Source organism: Salmo salar, chromosome 15 (assembly GCF_965601325.2).
Source record: "Salmo salar chromosome 15, fSalSal1, whole genome shotgun sequence".
NCBI lineage: Eukaryota > Metazoa > Chordata > Actinopteri > Salmoniformes > Salmonidae > Salmo > Salmo salar.
The window spans coordinates 97,953,158-97,969,196 of NC_138305.1; the positions used below are offsets into that span (position 1 = coordinate 97,953,158).

Sequence of the window (16,039 nt, forward strand, 5' to 3'; positions counted from 1 at the left end):
CACTGATTTCCAGATTTGCTTCTGAGTAAAAATTGTTTTTAAAGCATGACATCTGTATGTCAGAATTGTTATAAAATCACAAAAGATAACTCCACAACGAGTCCCCATGTTGGTAATGTTTAGATTGCATATAGAGAAAAATTGCATATAGAGTTGTGGGGGGCTGTTTAAAAATCTTTGATAAAAATTTGTTAAAATCTTTATTTACTCTGATTTTAGAGTTCTCCCTCAAACAGAAATAAACTCACAGAATATCTAGGCCAAATTTAAGAAATGGTGTCACACTTTAAGCAGCTGACTGGGACTCAAGACTCAAGAAGTTCTGATTGTTGTTAATGCTATGAGAACAGAGCTGAGTAGATGAGCTCTCCTAGCTGAGTGTCTTTACTTTGGAGGGTTTAGCTCTCTAGCTTGCGGCTAGCTCCCTGGTTCATCTGTGTCCCAAATGGCACCCTATTCCCTATATAGTGCACTACTTTTGACCAGGGCACATAGGCCATAGCTATAGTGCTCTGGCCAAAAGTAGTGCACTATATAGGGAATAGGGTGCCATTTAAGACACAGGTCACTGTGCTCTGCAGCTGGCCAGGCCTAATGAGAGATCAGACTCAAACATCAATTCATCTGCCTCATTGTAGAGGACAATGAGGGCCAACTGGTTCAGTAAGGAGAGATATTATGGCTGCTCCTCGTGTGGGATAGGGTCGCCTTGTTTACTAAGATTAAGCACAGAAGGACTAAAACAGTACACAGCACACACATACACAGAAGCACAGATGCGCACACACACACACACACACACACACACACACACACACACACACACACACACACACACACACACACACACACACACACACACACACACACACACACACACACACACACACACACACACTAGCACACACACACACACACACACACACACACACACACACACACACACACACACACACACACACACACACACACACACAAGCACAGCAACACCAACTGACCGATCGTTCGTTCTCTTTGATTTCCTGGAAGAAAGAACAAAAATAAAATAACTTTGGGACCTGACTGGCTACGTTTTAAATGGTTGTGTGGGTCGGTGAGAGCGGTGAGGTCTCTGACTAAATAAAAAAATATTTTGTTATTATCAGAGCTCCTTGGCTGGCTGTAGGAGAGAGGAGAGGAAAAAAGAGCAGAGGAAAGGTGAGAAGGGAAGAGGAGGAGAGGAGAGGAGAGGAGAGGAGAGGAGAGGAGAGGAGAGGAGAGGAGAGGAGAGGAGAGGAGAGGAGAGGAGAGGAGAGGAGAGGAGAGGAGAGGAAAGGAGAAGAAAGGAGAGACGAGAAGAGAAGAGGAGAGGAGAGAAGAGAGGAGAGGAGAAGAGCAGAAGAATGGAGACAGAAAAGAAAGAAGAAAGAAAAGCAGAAGAGGAGAGGCTGGTCTGCATGGAGTCCCCCTCGGCCTCCCTTGTCCTGACAGGGCATCTGTCTTCATTAAAGAGAGCCCAGTGTGTATGACAGCCACTGAAACGCTGGTGTCTTCACGAGTAATGAAGACAGATGACTGCCCCCAAGATCCAGTAAAAAGGAACAAAAAAGCAGAAGGTTGAACAAATAAAATCTGAAAAACAACCCTCAGTGTGAACACAACACAGCATCTGGGTTTCAAAAGGATTTTAAAAAACTAAATGGGAACACACGAACAGAAGCAAGCAAACGTGTTGTTTGTGTGCAACAACTAAACTAGCTAGATTGTTCGTAGTTTGATGGTGTGTTGTGTATTTCTTCTTGCTTGTATCATTTCTGGCTTGCTCCCTAGAAGAGAACAACACACCCCCACTCCTTTTTCAAAGTCCCTCTCTTTCTCCCAGCCACACAGGCCCCCTGGACGCCTATGGAAATTGACCCCAGTTTTGTCTATCTGAGACAGGCCTGTTGTTAGAGCCAGAGCAGTGTCTGAAGTCTGGAAAGGAGGGAGCGAGGGAGGAAAAATGTGAACACTGACAGAAAAAGAGAGAGAAAAGAAATCTGGCAAGACCCTTTGGCTCTTCTGAAGCCTAGCAACATTCCAAGTTACTCATTTATTCATAAATTCATCCATTCAATAATTAATCTACTGATTAATTTATAGCTATTTAGCTCGAGAGGAAAATCCTTACACACAAACATAAACACCAACAATACCTCCAACTAAAAATACAAGGAGCACAGAAATGTTTTTAGAAGACCGCTTTTTATGTCTACTTTATATAAAAAAAGACTAGATTCAAAACCCATTGTAGTCTCCACATGGAAAGCACTAGTAGCTGTCACAGAGGCGATTGTGAAGGGAACAAGACCAATGTCATGTGGATGGCTGACATTTTGTCGAAAGTGTCAGGTTTCTCCCTCTCTCTCTTCCTCTCAATATTTCATCTATACTTTCTTACTCTTTTCTGTTTTGTATACAGAACCTAACCTACCCCACAAGGTCAAAACTCAGGTGGTTGGCATTGTCACAGTGAATCCTGAACCTGTGGGTTAGCATTGTCACAGTGAAACCTGAACCTGTGGGTTAGCATTGTCACAGTGAAACCTGAACCTGTGGGTTAGCATTGTCACAGTGAAACCTGAACCTGTGGGTTAGCATTGTCACAGTGAATCCTGAACCTGTGGGTTAGCATTGTCACAGTGAAACCTGAACCTGTGGGTTAGCATTGTCACAGTGAAACCTGAACCTGTGGGTTAGCATTGTCACAGTGAATCCTGAACCTGTGGGTTAGCATTGTCACAGTGAATCCTGAACCTGTGGGTTAGCATTGCCACAGTGAAACCTGAACCTGTGGGTTAGCATTGCCACAGTCAAACCTGAACCTGTGGGTTAGCATTGTCACAGTGAATCCTGAACCTGTGGGTTAGCATTGCCACAGTGAAACCTGAACCTGTGGGTTAGCATTGCCACAGTGAAACCTGAACCTGTGGGTTAGCATTGCCACAGTGAAACCTGAACCTGTGGGTTAGCATTGCCACAGTCAAACCTGAACCTGTGGGTTAGCATTGCCACAGTCAAACCTGAACCTGTGGGTTAGCATTGCCACAGTCAAACCTGAACCTGTGGGTTAGCATTGCCACAGTGAAACCTGAACCTGTGGGTTAGCATTGCAGCCACTCAGAAATCAAACAAACACACACACCCAGAGGCTAGCATATTATATCGTAGCATTAGCTAGTTGTCCCTGGGTAGCCAGTGGAGCTGTCCCAACAGGCTCCAGTACCAGTCTCTTCCTGTCCACACACACACACACACACACACACACACACACACACACACAAATACACACACAGGTCTCTAGCCCCTTCAGCCCTGACAGTCAGCCCACGAGCAGATCTGAGAGCAGTACAGCCTGTGGTAAACAAAACCCCCTCCACGGCCCACACTGAATCGGATGCCAGCTAGCTCAGTGGAAGAGCATGACACAGGACATGCAAACAGGATGCCATTGACTTACATTGAACGCTGGCGCTGCCGGTCCAAGCGAAGGGGTCCAGCCCTGCGAAGAAGGGGCTTGCCTTCCGCAGCATGCACGCACCCCGGCTGGTGACATCATATAGCTGGCGTGGGCCCATCCCCAGAGCTTCCATACAGTCAAACATGGTGGTGGAGCTTTCAACCTCCTTTTACTGTACCCCCTTCCTAGTCCCTACCTCCGAGAACACACAGGTTAAACCTGCTGCTGTACCCCCCCCCCCTTCCTTGTTCCTGGAGTAGCTAGGTCACCTTACCGTAGTACAACAATAACAACAACAACAACAACAACAGTAGCAGCAGCAGTGAAGGTCCCAGTTCAAACCCTTCCTGTAGCTCTGATGTGTTGCTGCCTGCTGCTACCTTTTCCTTCGTTCCTTCCTTCCTTCCTTCTCTCTCTCTCTCTCTCCCTCTGTCGTCTGTTCTATCCTTTCCTGCAGGCACTTCTGTTTCTATACCTCCTTTCCCTTCCCCTCAGCTGGAATGCAGGGCTGGTTCCTGCCTGGCTGTATCTGTAGCTGAATGTGCTGTTCTGAGTTCAGTGTTGCTCTATCGTCTCCCCCTGCCCTAGGGCGAGCTGCTCCCTGTCTGCTGAAACAGACCTAAATAACAGCTCCCACTCTCTCTCTCTCTCTCTCTCTCCTTCAGCTCTCTCTTTCTTTCACTGCTGCATCCCAGACACATAAGGCACAGCGGAGCGAACCAACTGCCTCAGACTGAGAGAGGGGGGGTGGAGAGAGAGAGAGGGAGAGAGACAGGGGACCCAGAGGGAGGGGGTGGAGAGAGATTGAGAGAGTGGAGGAGGGAGGGGAAGAGGAGGGGAAGTGGCCAGAGCCCCGTGCTGCAAGGCGGGGACTGATTTGTTAGAGGACATAACTTTATTCCATTCTTCTCTCTCCTCTCCTCTCTTTTTGTCCCTGCTTTCTTTTGTTTTTCATATTTCAGCCCGAATGCAAACAAACACAACCCCTCCCCTCCTCTGCCCTATTCAGATCCCTCTCTCCCTCTTAGTTCTCTCGATTTGTCTTTACACTGCACCTCCCCCACTACCCCTGCAGTAAATATGAGCCCCCTCCTCCCCCCTCCCTCCCCCCCTAGCCCCCGTCTCTAATCATAACCATATTAAAGTCTGGGCAGGCAGAGAAAAAGGCAGCCACAGAGACGGAAAGAGGGAGAGGGAGAGAAAGAGAGATTTTATTTTATTGGCCCAATAGTTACGTAATTAAAATAACAAACTTTACTTTATTTTAACAGACCTAGAAAGTTAGAACCAAGCCCCCCTCATTGTCCACGGTACATAGAACCCCTCTGACGCCCCACACCCATACAAAGTCCCCCTGACGACTCACCAGCCCCCCATATACATGCTAAAGTGTGTGCTGAGCCCACACCAGCAGCACAGCTCTGGGGTCTGTACACCCCGCCCCCTGCATCCCAACATGTAGTTTACTAGGCAGCCCCTTCCCCTAATGGCTATGCTATACCTAGGCCCTGCAACATATAGGTCCAGAGTCAGCCCCAACCCTCCAGAGTCAGCCCCAACCCTCCAGTCAGCCCCAACCCTCCAGAGTCAGCCCCAACCCTCCAGAGTCAGCCCCAACACCCCAGTCAGCCCCAAACCTCCAGAGTCAGCCCCAACCCTCCAGTCAGCCCCAACCCTCCAGAGTCAGCCCCAACCCTCCAGAGTCATCCCCAACCCTACAGTCAGCCCCAACCCTCCAGAGTCAGCCCCAACCCTACAGTCAGCCCCCACCCTCCAGAGTCAGCCCCAACCCTCCAGAGTCAGCCCCAACCCTACAGTCAGCCCCAACCCTCCAGTCATCCCCAACCCAACAGTCAGCCCCAACCCTCCAGAGTCATCCCCAACCCTCCAGAGTCAGCCCCAACGCTCCAGTCATCCCCAACCCTCCAGAGTCAGCCCCAACCCTCCAGAGTCAGCCCCAACCCTCCAGAGTCATCCCCTACCCTACAGTTAGCCCCAACCCTCCAGAGTCAGCCCCAACCCTCCAGAGTCAGCCCCAACCCTCCAGAGTCAGCCCCAACCCTCCAGAGACAGCCCCTACCCTCCAGTCAGCCCCAACCCTCCAGTTAGCCCCAACCCTCCAGAGTCAGCCCCAATCCTCCAGTCAGCCCCAACCCTCCAGTCAGCCCCAACCCTCCAGTCATCCCCAACCCTCCCGTCAGCCCCAACCCTCCAGTCAGCCCCAACCCTCCAGTCATCCCCAACCCTACAGTCAGCCCCAACCCTCCAGTCAGCCCCAACCCTCCAGAGTCAGCCCCAACCCTCCAGAGTCAGCCCCAACCCTCCAGTCATCCCCAACCCTCCAGTCATCCCCAACGCTCCAGAGTCAGCCCCAACGCTCCAGAGTCAGCCCCAACCCTCCAGAGTCTTCCCCTACCCTACAGTCAGCCACAACCCTCCAGAGTCAGCCCCAACCCTACAGTCAGCCCCAACCCTCCAGAGTCAGCCCCAACCCTCCAGAGTCAGCCCCAACCCTCCAGAGTCAGCCCCAACCCTCCAGAGTCAGCCCCAACCCTCCAGAGTCATCCCCAACCCTCCAGTCAGCCCCAACCCTCCAGTCAGCCCCAACCCTCCAGAGTCAGCCCCAATCCTCCAGTCAGCCACAACCCTCCAGTCAGCCCAACCCTCCAGAGTCATCCCCAACCCTACAGTCAGCCCCAACCCTCCAGAGTCAGCCCCAACCCTACAGTCAGCCCCCACCCTCCAGAGTCAGCCCCAACCCTCCAGAGTCAGCCCCAACCCTACAGTCAGCACCAACCCTCCAGTCATCCCCAACCCAACAGTCAGCCCCAACCCTCCAGAGTCAGCCCCAACCCTCCAGAGTCAGCCCCAACCCCCCAGTCAGCCCCAACCCTCCAGAGTCAGCCCCAACCCTCCAGAGTCAGCCCCTACCCTCCAGTCAGCCCCAACCCTCCAGTCAGCCACAACCCTCCAGTCATCCCCAACCCTACAGTCAGCCCCAACCCTCCAGTCAGCCCCAACCCTCCAGTCAGCCCCAACCCTCCAAAGTCATCCCCAACCCTGCAGTCAGCCCCAACCGTCCAGAGTCAGACCCAAACCTCCAGAGTCAGCCCCAACCCTCCAGTCATCCCCAACGCTCCAGAGTCAGCCCCAACCCTCCAGAGTCAGCCCCAACCCTCCAGAGTCATCCCCTACCCTACAGTCAGCCCCAACCCTCCAGAGTCAGCCCCAACCCTACAGTCAGCCCCAACCCTCCAGAGTCAGCCCCAACCCTCCAGTCATCCCCAACCCTCCAGAGTCAGCCCCAACCCTCCAGAGTCAGCCCCAACCCTCCAGAGTCATCCCCAACCCTCCAGTCAGCCCCAACCCTCCAGTCAGCCCCAACCCTCCAGAGTCAGCCCCAATCCTCCAGTCAGCCCCAACCCTCCAGTCAGCCCAACCCTCCAGAGTCATCCCCAACCCTACAGTCAGCCCCAACCCTCCAGAGTCAGCCCCAACCCTACAGTCAGCCCCCACCCTCCAGAGTCAGCCCCAACCCTCCAGTCAGCCCCAACCCTCCAGTCAGCCCCAACCCTCCAGTTAGCCCCAACCCTCCAGAGTCAGCCCCAACCCTCCAGAGTCAGCCCCAACCCTCCAGAGTCAGCCCCAACCCTCCAGAGTCATCCCCAACCCCCCAGTCAGCCCCAACCCTCCAGAGTCAGCCCCAACCCTCCAGTCAGCCCGAACCCTCCAGTCAGCCCCAACCCTCCAGAGTCAGCCACAACCCTCCAGTCAGCCCCAACCCTCCAGAGTCAGCCCCAACCCTCCAGTTAGCCCCAACCCTACAGTCAGCCCCAACCCTCCAGTCAACCCCAACCCTCCAGTCAGCCCCAACCCTCCAGAGTCAGCCCCAACCCTCCAGAGTCAGCCCAAACCCTCCAGAGTCAGCCCCTACCCTCCAGTCAGCCCCAACCCTCCAGTCAGCCCCAACCCTCCAGAGTCAGCCCCAACCCACCAGAGTCATCCCCTACCCTCCAGAGTCAGCCCCAACCCTCCAGTCATCCCCAACCCTACAGTCAGCCCCAACCCTCCAGTCATCCCCAACCCTACAGTCAGCCCCAACCCTCCAGTCAGCCCCAACCCTCCAGTCAGCCCCAACCCTCCAGAGTCATCCCCAACCCTGCAGTCAGCCCCAACCCTCCAGAGTCATCCCCAACCCTACAGTCAGCCCCAACCCTCCAGAGTCAGCCCCAACCCTACCGTCAGCCCCAACCCTCCAGAGTCAGCCCCACCCCTCCAGAGTCAGCCCCACCCCTCCCGACTCAGCCCCAACCAGTCAGCCCCAACCCTCCAGTCAGCCCCAACCCTCCAGAGTCAGCCCCAACCCTCCAGTCAGCCCCAACCCTCCAGAGACATCCCCAACCCTACAGTCAGCCCCAACCCTCCAGAGTCAGCCCCAACCCTACAGTCAGCCCCAACCCTCCAGTCATCCCCAACCCTACAGTCAGCCCCAACCCTCCAGTCAGCCCCAACCCTCCAGTCAGCCCCAACCCTCCAAAGTCATCCCCAACCCTGCAGTCAGCCCCAACCCTCCAGAGTCAGCCCCAACCCTCCAGTCATCTCCAACCCTACAGTCGGCCCCAACCCTCCAGAGTCAGCCCCAACCCTCCAGAGTCATCCCCAACCCTCCAGAGTCATCCCCAACCCTAGAGTCAGCCCCAAACCTCCAGAGTCAGCCCCAACCCTACAGTCAGCCCCAACCCTCCAGAGTCAGCCCCAACCCTCCAGTCAGCCCCAACCCTCCAGAGTCAGCCCCAACCCTTCAGTCATCCCCAACCCTACAGTCAGCCCCAACCCTCCAGTCATCCCCAACCCTACAGTCAGCCCCAACCCTCCAGAGTCAGCCCCAAACCTCCAGAGTCAGCCCCAACCCTCCAGTCATCCCCAACGCTCCAGAGTCAGCCCCAACCCTCCAGAGTCAGCCCCAACCCTCCAGAGTCATCCCCTACCCTACAGTCAGCCCCAACCCTCCAGAGTCAGCCCCAACCCTACAGTCAGCCCCAACCCTCCAGAGTCAGCCCCAACCCTACAGTCAGCCCCAACCCTCCAGAGTCAGCCCCAACCCTCCAGAGTCGCCCCAACCCTTCAGTCATCCGCAACCCTACAGTCAGCCCCAACCCTCCAGTCATCCCCAACCCTACAGTCAGCCCCAACCCTCCAGAGTCAGCCCCAACCCTCCAGAGTCAGCCCCAACCCTCCAGTCATCCCCAACCCTCCAGAGTCGCCCCAACCCTTCAGTCATCCGCAACCCTACAGTCAGCCCCAACCCTCCAGTCATCCCCAACCCTACAGTCAGCCCCAACCCTCCAGAGTCAGCCCCAACCCTCCAGAGTCAGCCCCAACCCTCCAGTCATCCCCAACCCTCCAGAGTCAGCCCCAACCCTCCAGAGTCAGCCCCAACCCTCCAGAGTCATCCACTACCCTACAGTCAGCCCCAACCCTCCAGAGTCAGCCCCAACCCTCCAGAGTCAGCCCCTACCCTCCAGTCAGCCCCAACCCTCCAGAGTCAGCCCCAACCCACCAGAGTCATCCCCAACCCTCCAGAGTCAGCCCCAACCCTCCAGAGTCAGCCCCAACCCTCCAGAGTCATCCCCTACCCTACAGTCAGCCCCAACCCTCCAGAGTCATCCCCAACCCTCCAGAGACAGCCCCTACCCTCCAGTCAGCCCCAACCCTCCAGTTAGCCCCAACCCTCCAGAGTCAGCCCCAACCCTCCAGAGTCATCCCCAACCCTACAGTCAGCCCCAACCCTCCAGAGTCAGCCCCAACCCTACCGTCAGCCCCAACCCTCCAGAGTCAGCCCCAACCCTCCAGAGTCAGCCCCAACCCTACAGTCAGCCCCAACCCTCCAGTCATCCCCAACCCAACAGTTAGCCCCAACCCTCCAGAGTCAGCCCCAACCCTCCAGAGTCAGCCCCAACCCTACAGAGTCAGCCCCAACCCTCCAGTCAGCCCCAACCCCCCAGTCAGCCCCAAACCTCCAGAGTCAGCCCCAACCCTCCAGTCAGCCCGAACCCTCCAGTCAGCCCCAACCCTCCAGAGTCAGCCACAACCCTCCAGTCAGCCCCAACCCTCCAGAGTCAGCCCCAACCCTCCAGTTAGCCCCAACCCTACAGTCAGCCCCAACCCTCCAGTCAACCCAAACCCTCAAGTCAGCCCCAACCCTCCAGAGTCAGCTCCAACCCTCCAGTAAGCCCCAACCCTCCAGAGTCAGCCCCAACCATTCAGAGTCAGCCCCTACCCTCCAGTCAGCCCCAACCCTCCAGTCAGCCCCAACCCTCCAGAGTCAGCCCCAACCCTCCAGTCATCCCCAACCCTACAGTAAGCCCCAACCCTCCAGTCATCCCCAACCCTACAGTCAGCCCCAACCCTCCAGTCAGCCCCAACCCTCCAGTCAGCCCCAACCCTCCAGAGTCATCCCCAACCCTGCAGTCAGCCCAAACCCTCCAGAGTCAGCCCCAACCCTCCAGTCATCCCCAACCCTACAGTCGGCCTCAACCCTCCAGAGTCAGCCCCAACCCTCCAGAGTCATCCCCAACCCTCCAGAGTCATCCCCAACCCTAGAGTCAGCCCCAACCCTCCAGAGTCAGCCCCAACCCTCCAGTCAGCCCCAACCCTCCAGAGTCAGCCCCAACCCTTCAGTCATCCCCAACCCTACAGTCAGCCCCAACCCTACAGTCAGCCCCAACCCTACAGTCAGCCCCAACCCTCCAGAGTCAGCCCCAACCCTCCAGAGTCAGCCCCAACCCTCCAGAGTCATCCCCAACCCTCCAGAGTCAGCCCCAACCCTCCAGTCATCCCCAACCCTCCAGTCATCCCCAACGCTCCAGAGTCAGCCCCAACGCTCCAGAGTCAGCCCCAACCCTCCAGAGTCATCCCCTACCCTACAGTCAGCCACAACCCTCCAGAGTCAGCCCCAACCCTACAGTCAGCCCCAACCCTCCAGAGTCAGCCCCAACCCTCCAGAGTCAGCCCCAACCCACCAGAGTCATCCCCAACCCTCCAGAGTCAGCCCCAACCCTCCAGTCATCCCCAACCCTACAGTAAGCCCCAACCCTCCAGTCATCCCCAACCCTACAGTCAGCCCCAACCCTCCAGTCAGCCCCAACCCTCCAGTCAGCCCCAACCCTCCAGAGTCATCCCCAACCCTGCAGTCAGCCCAAACCCTCCAGAGTCAGCCCCAAACCTCCAGTCATCCCCAACCCTACAGTCGGCCCAAACCCTCCAGAGTCAGCCCCAACCCTCCAGAGTCATCCCCAACCCTCCAGAGTCATCCCCAACCCTAGAGTCAGCCCCAACCCTCCAGAGTCAGCCCCAACCCTCCAGTCAGCCCCAACCCTCAAGAGTCAGCCCCAACCCTTCAGTCATCCCCAACCCTACAGTCAGCCCCAACCCTACAGTCAGCCCCAACCCTACAGTCAGCCCCAACCCTCCAGAGTCAGCCCCAACCCTCCAGAGTCAGCCCCAACCCTCCAGAGTCAGCCCCAACCCTCTAGAGTCATCCCCTAACCTACAGTCAGCCCCAACCCTCCAGAGTCAGCCCCAACCCTCCAGAGTCAGCCCCAACCCTCCAGAGTCAGCCCCTACCCTCCAGTCAGCCCGAACCCTCCAGTCAGCCCCAACCCTCCAGAGTCAGCCCCAACCCACCAGAGTCATCCCCAACCCTCCAGAGTCAGCCCCAACCCTCCAGTCATCCCAAACCCTGCAGTCAGCCCCAACCCTCCAGAGTCATCCCCAACCCTCCAGAGTCAGCCCCAACCCTCTAGAGTCATCCCCTACCCTACAGTCAGCCCCAACCCTCCAGAGTCAGCCCCAACCCTCCAGAGTCAGCCCCAACCCTCCAGAGTCAGCCCCTACCCTCCAGTCAGCCCCAACCCTCCAGTCAGCCCCAACCCTCCAGTCAGCCCCAACCCTCCAGAGTCAGCCCCAACCCACCAGAGTCATCCCCAACCCTCCAGAGTCAGCCCCAACCCTCCAGTCATCCCAAACCCTGCAGTCAGCCCCAACCCTCCAGAGTCATCCCCAACCCTACAGTCAGCCCCAACCCTCCAGAGTCAGCCCCAACCCTGCAGTCAGCCCCAACCCTGCAGAGTCATCCCCAACCCTACAGTCAGCCCCAACCCTCCAGAGTCAGCCCCAACCCTACCGTCAGCCCCAACCCTCCAGAGTCAGCCCCACCCCTCCAGAGTCAGCCCCACCCCTCCCGACTCAGCCCCAACCAGTCAGCCCCAACCCTCCAGTCAGCGCCAACCCTCCAGAGTCAGCCCCAACCCTCCAGTCAGCCCCAACCCTCCAGAGTCAGCCCCAACCCTCCAGAGTCATCCCCAACCCTCCAGTCAGCCCCAACCCTACAGAGTCAGCCCCAACCCTCCAGAGTCAGCCCCAATCCTCCAGTCAGCCCCAACCCTCCAATCAGCCCCAACCCTCCAGTCATCCCCAACCCTACAGTCAGCCCCAACCCTCCAGAGTCAGCCCCAACCTTCCAGAGTCATCCCCAATCCTACAGTCGGCCCCAACCCTCCAGTCAGCCCCAACCCTCCAGAGTCAGCCCCAACCCTCCAGAGTCAGCCCCAACCCTCCAGTCGTCCCCAACCCTCCAGTCATCCCCAACGCTCCAGAGTCAGCCCCAACGCTCCAGAGTCAGCCCCAACCCTCCAGAGTCATCCCCTACCCTACAGTCAGCCACAACCCTCCAGAGTCAGCCCCAACCCTACAGTCAGCCCCAACCCTCCAGAGTCAGCCCCAACCCTCCAGAGTCAGCCCCAACCCTCCAGAATCAGCCCCAACCCTCCAGAGTCAGCCCCAACCCTCCAGAGTCATCCCCAACCCTCCAGTCAGCCCCAACCCTCCAGTCAGCCCCAACCCTCCAGAGTCAGCCCCAATCCTCCAGTCAGCCCCAACCCTCCAGTCAGCCCAACCCTCCAGAGTCATCCCCAACCCTACAGTCAGCGCCAACCCTCCAGAGTCAGCCCCAACCCTACAGTCAGCCCCCACCCTCCAGAGTCAGCCCCAACCCTCCAGAGTCAGCCCCAACCCTACAGTCAGCCCCAACCCTACAGTCAGCCCCAACCCTCCAGAGTCAGCCCCAAACCTCCAGAGTCAGCCCCAACCCTCCAGTCATCCCCAACGCTCCAGAGTCAGCCCCAACCCTCCAGAGTCAGCCCCAACCCTCCAGAGTCATCCCCTACCCTACAGTCAGCCCCAACCCTCCAGAGTCAGCCCCAACCCTCCAGTCATCCCCAACCCTCCAGAGTCAGCCCCAACCCTCCAGAGTCAGCCCCAACCCTCCAGAGTCATCCCCAACCCTCCAGTCAGCCCCAACCCTCCAGTCAGCCCCAACCCTCCAGAGTCAGCCCCAATCCTCCAGTCAGCCCCAACCCTCCAGTCAGCCCAACCCTCCAGAGTCAGCCCCAACCCTACAGTCAGCCCCAACCCTCCAGTCATCCCCAACCCAACAGTCAGCCCCAACCCTCCAGAGTCAGCCCCAACCCTCCAGAGTCAGCCCCAACCCTCCAGAGTCAGCCCCAACCCCCCAGTCAGCCCCAACCCTCCAGAGTCAGCCCCAACCCTCCAGAGTCATCCCCAACCCTGCAGTCAGCCCCAACCCTCCAGAGTCAGCCCCAACCCTCCAGTCATCCCCAACCCTACAGTCGGCCCCAACCCTCCAGAGTCAGCCCCAACCCTCCAGAGTCATCCCCAACCCTCCAGAGTCATCCCCAACCCTAGAGTCAGCCCCAAACCTCCAGAGTCAGCCCCAACCCTACAGTCAGCCCCAACCCTCCAGAGTCAGCCCCAACCCTCCAGTCAGCCCCAACCCTCCAGAGTCAGCCCCAACCCTTCAGTCATCCCCAACCCTACAGTCAGCCCCAACCCTCCAGAGTCATCCCCAACCCTCCAGTCAGCCCCAACCCTCCAGAGTCAGCCCCAACCCTTCAGTCATCCCCAACCCTACAGTCAGCCCCAACCCTCCAGTCATCCCCAACCCTACAGTCAGCCCCAACCCTCCAGAGACAGCCCCAAACCTCCAGAGTCAGCCCCAACCCTCCAGTCATCCCCAACCCTCCAGAGTCAGCCCCAACCCTCCAGAGTCAGCCCCAACCCTCCAGTCAGCCCCAACCCTCCAGTCAGCCCCAACCCTCCAGAGTCATCCCCAACCCTACAGTCAGCCCCAACCCTCCAGAGTCAGCCCCAACCCTACAGTCAGCCCCCACCCTCCAGAGTCAGCCCCAACCCTCCAGTCAGCCCCAACCCTCCAGTCAGCCCCAACCCTCCAGTTAGCCCCAACCCTCCAGAGTCAGCCCCAACCCTCCAGAGTCAGCCCCAACCCTCCAGTCAGCCCGAACCCTCCAGTCAGCCCCAACCCTCCAGAGTCAGCCACAACCCTCCAGTCAGCCCCAACCCTCCAGAGTCAGCCCCAACCCTCCAGTTAGCCCCAACCCTACAGTCAGCCCCAACCCTCCAGTCAACCCCAACCCTCCAGTCAGCCCCAACCCTCCAGAGTCAGCCCCAACCCTCCAGAGTCAGCCCCAACCCTCCAGAGTCAGCCCCAACCCCCCAGTCAGCCCCAACCCTCCAGAGTCAGCCCCAACCCTCCAGAGTCAGCCCCTACCCTCCAGTCAGCCCCAACCCTCCAGTCAGCCCCAACCCTCCAGTCATCCCCAACCCTACAGTCAGCCCCAACCCTCCAGTCAGCCCCAACCCTCCAGTCAGCCCCAACCCTCCAAAGTCATCCCCAACCCTGCAGTCAGCCCCAACCCTCCAGAGTCAGCCCAACCCTCCAGTCATCCCCAACCCTACAGTCGGCCCCAACCCTCCAGAGTCAGCCCCAACCCTCCAGAGTCATCCCCAACCCTCCAGAGTCATCCCCAACCCTAGAGTCAGCCCCAACCCTCCAGAGTCAGCCCCAACCCTCCAGTCAGCCCCAACCCTCCAGTCATCCCCAACCCTCCAGAGTCAGCCCCAACCCTCCAGAGTCAGCCCCAACCCTCCAGTCAGCCCCAACCCTCCAGTCAGCCCCAACCCTCCAGAGTCATCCCCAACCCTACAGTCAGCCCCAACCCTCCAGAGTCAGCCCCAACCCTACAGTCAGCCCCCACCCTCCAGAGTCAGCCCCAACCCTCCAGTCAGCCCCAACCCTCCAGTCAGCCCCAACCCTCCAGTTAGCCCCAACCCTCCAGAGTCAGCCCCAACCCTCCAGAGTCAGCCCCAACCCTCCAGTCAGCCCGAACCCTCCAGTCAGCCCCAACCCTCCAGAGTCAGCCACAACCCTCCAGTCAGCCCCAACCCTCCAGAGTCAGCCCCAACCCTCCAGTTAGCCCCAACCCTACAGTCAGCCCCAACCCTCCAGTCAACCCCAACCCTCCAGTCAGCCCCAACCCTCCAGAGTCAGCCCCAACCCTCCAGAGTCAGCCCCAACCCTCCAGAGTCAGCCCCAACCCCCCAGTCAGCCCCAACCCTCCAGAGTCAGCCCCAACCCTCCAGAGTCAGCCCCTACCCTCCAGTCAGCCCCAACCCTCCAGTCAGCCCCAACCCTCCAGTCATCCCCAACCCTACAGTCAGCCCCAACCCTCCAGTCAGCCCCAACCCTCCAGTCAGCCCCAACCCTCCAAAGTCATCCCCAACCCTGCAGTCAGCCCCAACCCTCCAGAGTCAGCCCAACCCTCCAGTCATCCCCAACCCTACAGTCGGCCCCAACCCTCCAGAGTCAGCCCCAACCCTCCAGAGTCATCCCCAACCCTCCAGAGTCATCCCCAACCCTAGAGTCAGCCCCAACCCTCCAGAGTCAGCCCCAACCCTCCAGTCAGCCCGAACCCTCCAGTCAGCCCCAACCCTCCAGAGTCAGCCACAACCCTCCAGTCAGCCCCAACCCTCCAGAGTCAGCCCCAACCCTCCAGTTAGCCCCAACCCTACAGTCAGCCCCAACCCTCCAGTCAACCCCAACCCTCCAGTCAGCCCCAACCCTCCAGAGTCAGCCCCAACCCTCCAGAGTCAGCCCCAACCCTCCAGAGTCAGCCCCTACCCTCCAGTCAGCCCCAACCCTCCAGTCAGCCCCAACCCTCCAGAGTCAGCCCCAACCCACCAGAGTCATCCCCTACCCTCCAGAGTCAGCCCCAACCCTCCAGTCATCCCCAACCCTACAGTCAGCCCCAACCCTCCAGTCATCCCCAACCCTACAGTCAGCCCCAACCCTCCAGAGTCAGCCCCAACCCTACCGTCAGCCCCAACCCTCCATAGTCAGCCCCACCCCTCCAGAGTCAGCCCCACCCCTCCCGACTCAGCCCCAACCAGTCAGCCCCAACCCTCCAGTCAGCCCCAACCCTCCAGAGTCAGCCCCAACCCTCCAGTCAGCCCCAACCCTCCAGAGTCAGCCCCACCCCTCCCGACTCAGCCCCAACCAGTCAGCCCCAACCCTCCAGTCAGCCCCAACCCTCCAGAGTCAGCCCCAACCCTCCAGAGTCAGCCCCAACCCTACAGTCAGCCACAACCCTCAGAGTCAGGACCAACCCTCCAGTCAGCCCCAAC

General features: G+C 58.4%; 1 protein-coding gene across 2 annotated transcripts in view; it reads right to left on the reverse strand.

The window, feature by feature from the left end:
* Positions 1-16,039, reverse strand: part of LOC106572508 (retinoic acid receptor gamma-A) — a 132,494-nt gene that overhangs the window by 51,875 nt on the left and 64,580 nt on the right. Inside the window, exon 1 of one of the 2 annotated variants that reach the window (XM_014146737.3) lies at positions 3,479-4,210. The exons of the other annotated variant lie outside the window; for it this stretch is intronic. Within the exon in view, the coding sequence (XP_014002212.2) occupies positions 3,479-3,623 (145 nt within the window). The 5' untranslated portion in view covers positions 3,624-4,210. Of the gene's footprint in view, positions 1-3,478; positions 4,211-16,039 lie in introns of those variants that run through there. 2 annotated transcript variants of the gene reach the window in all.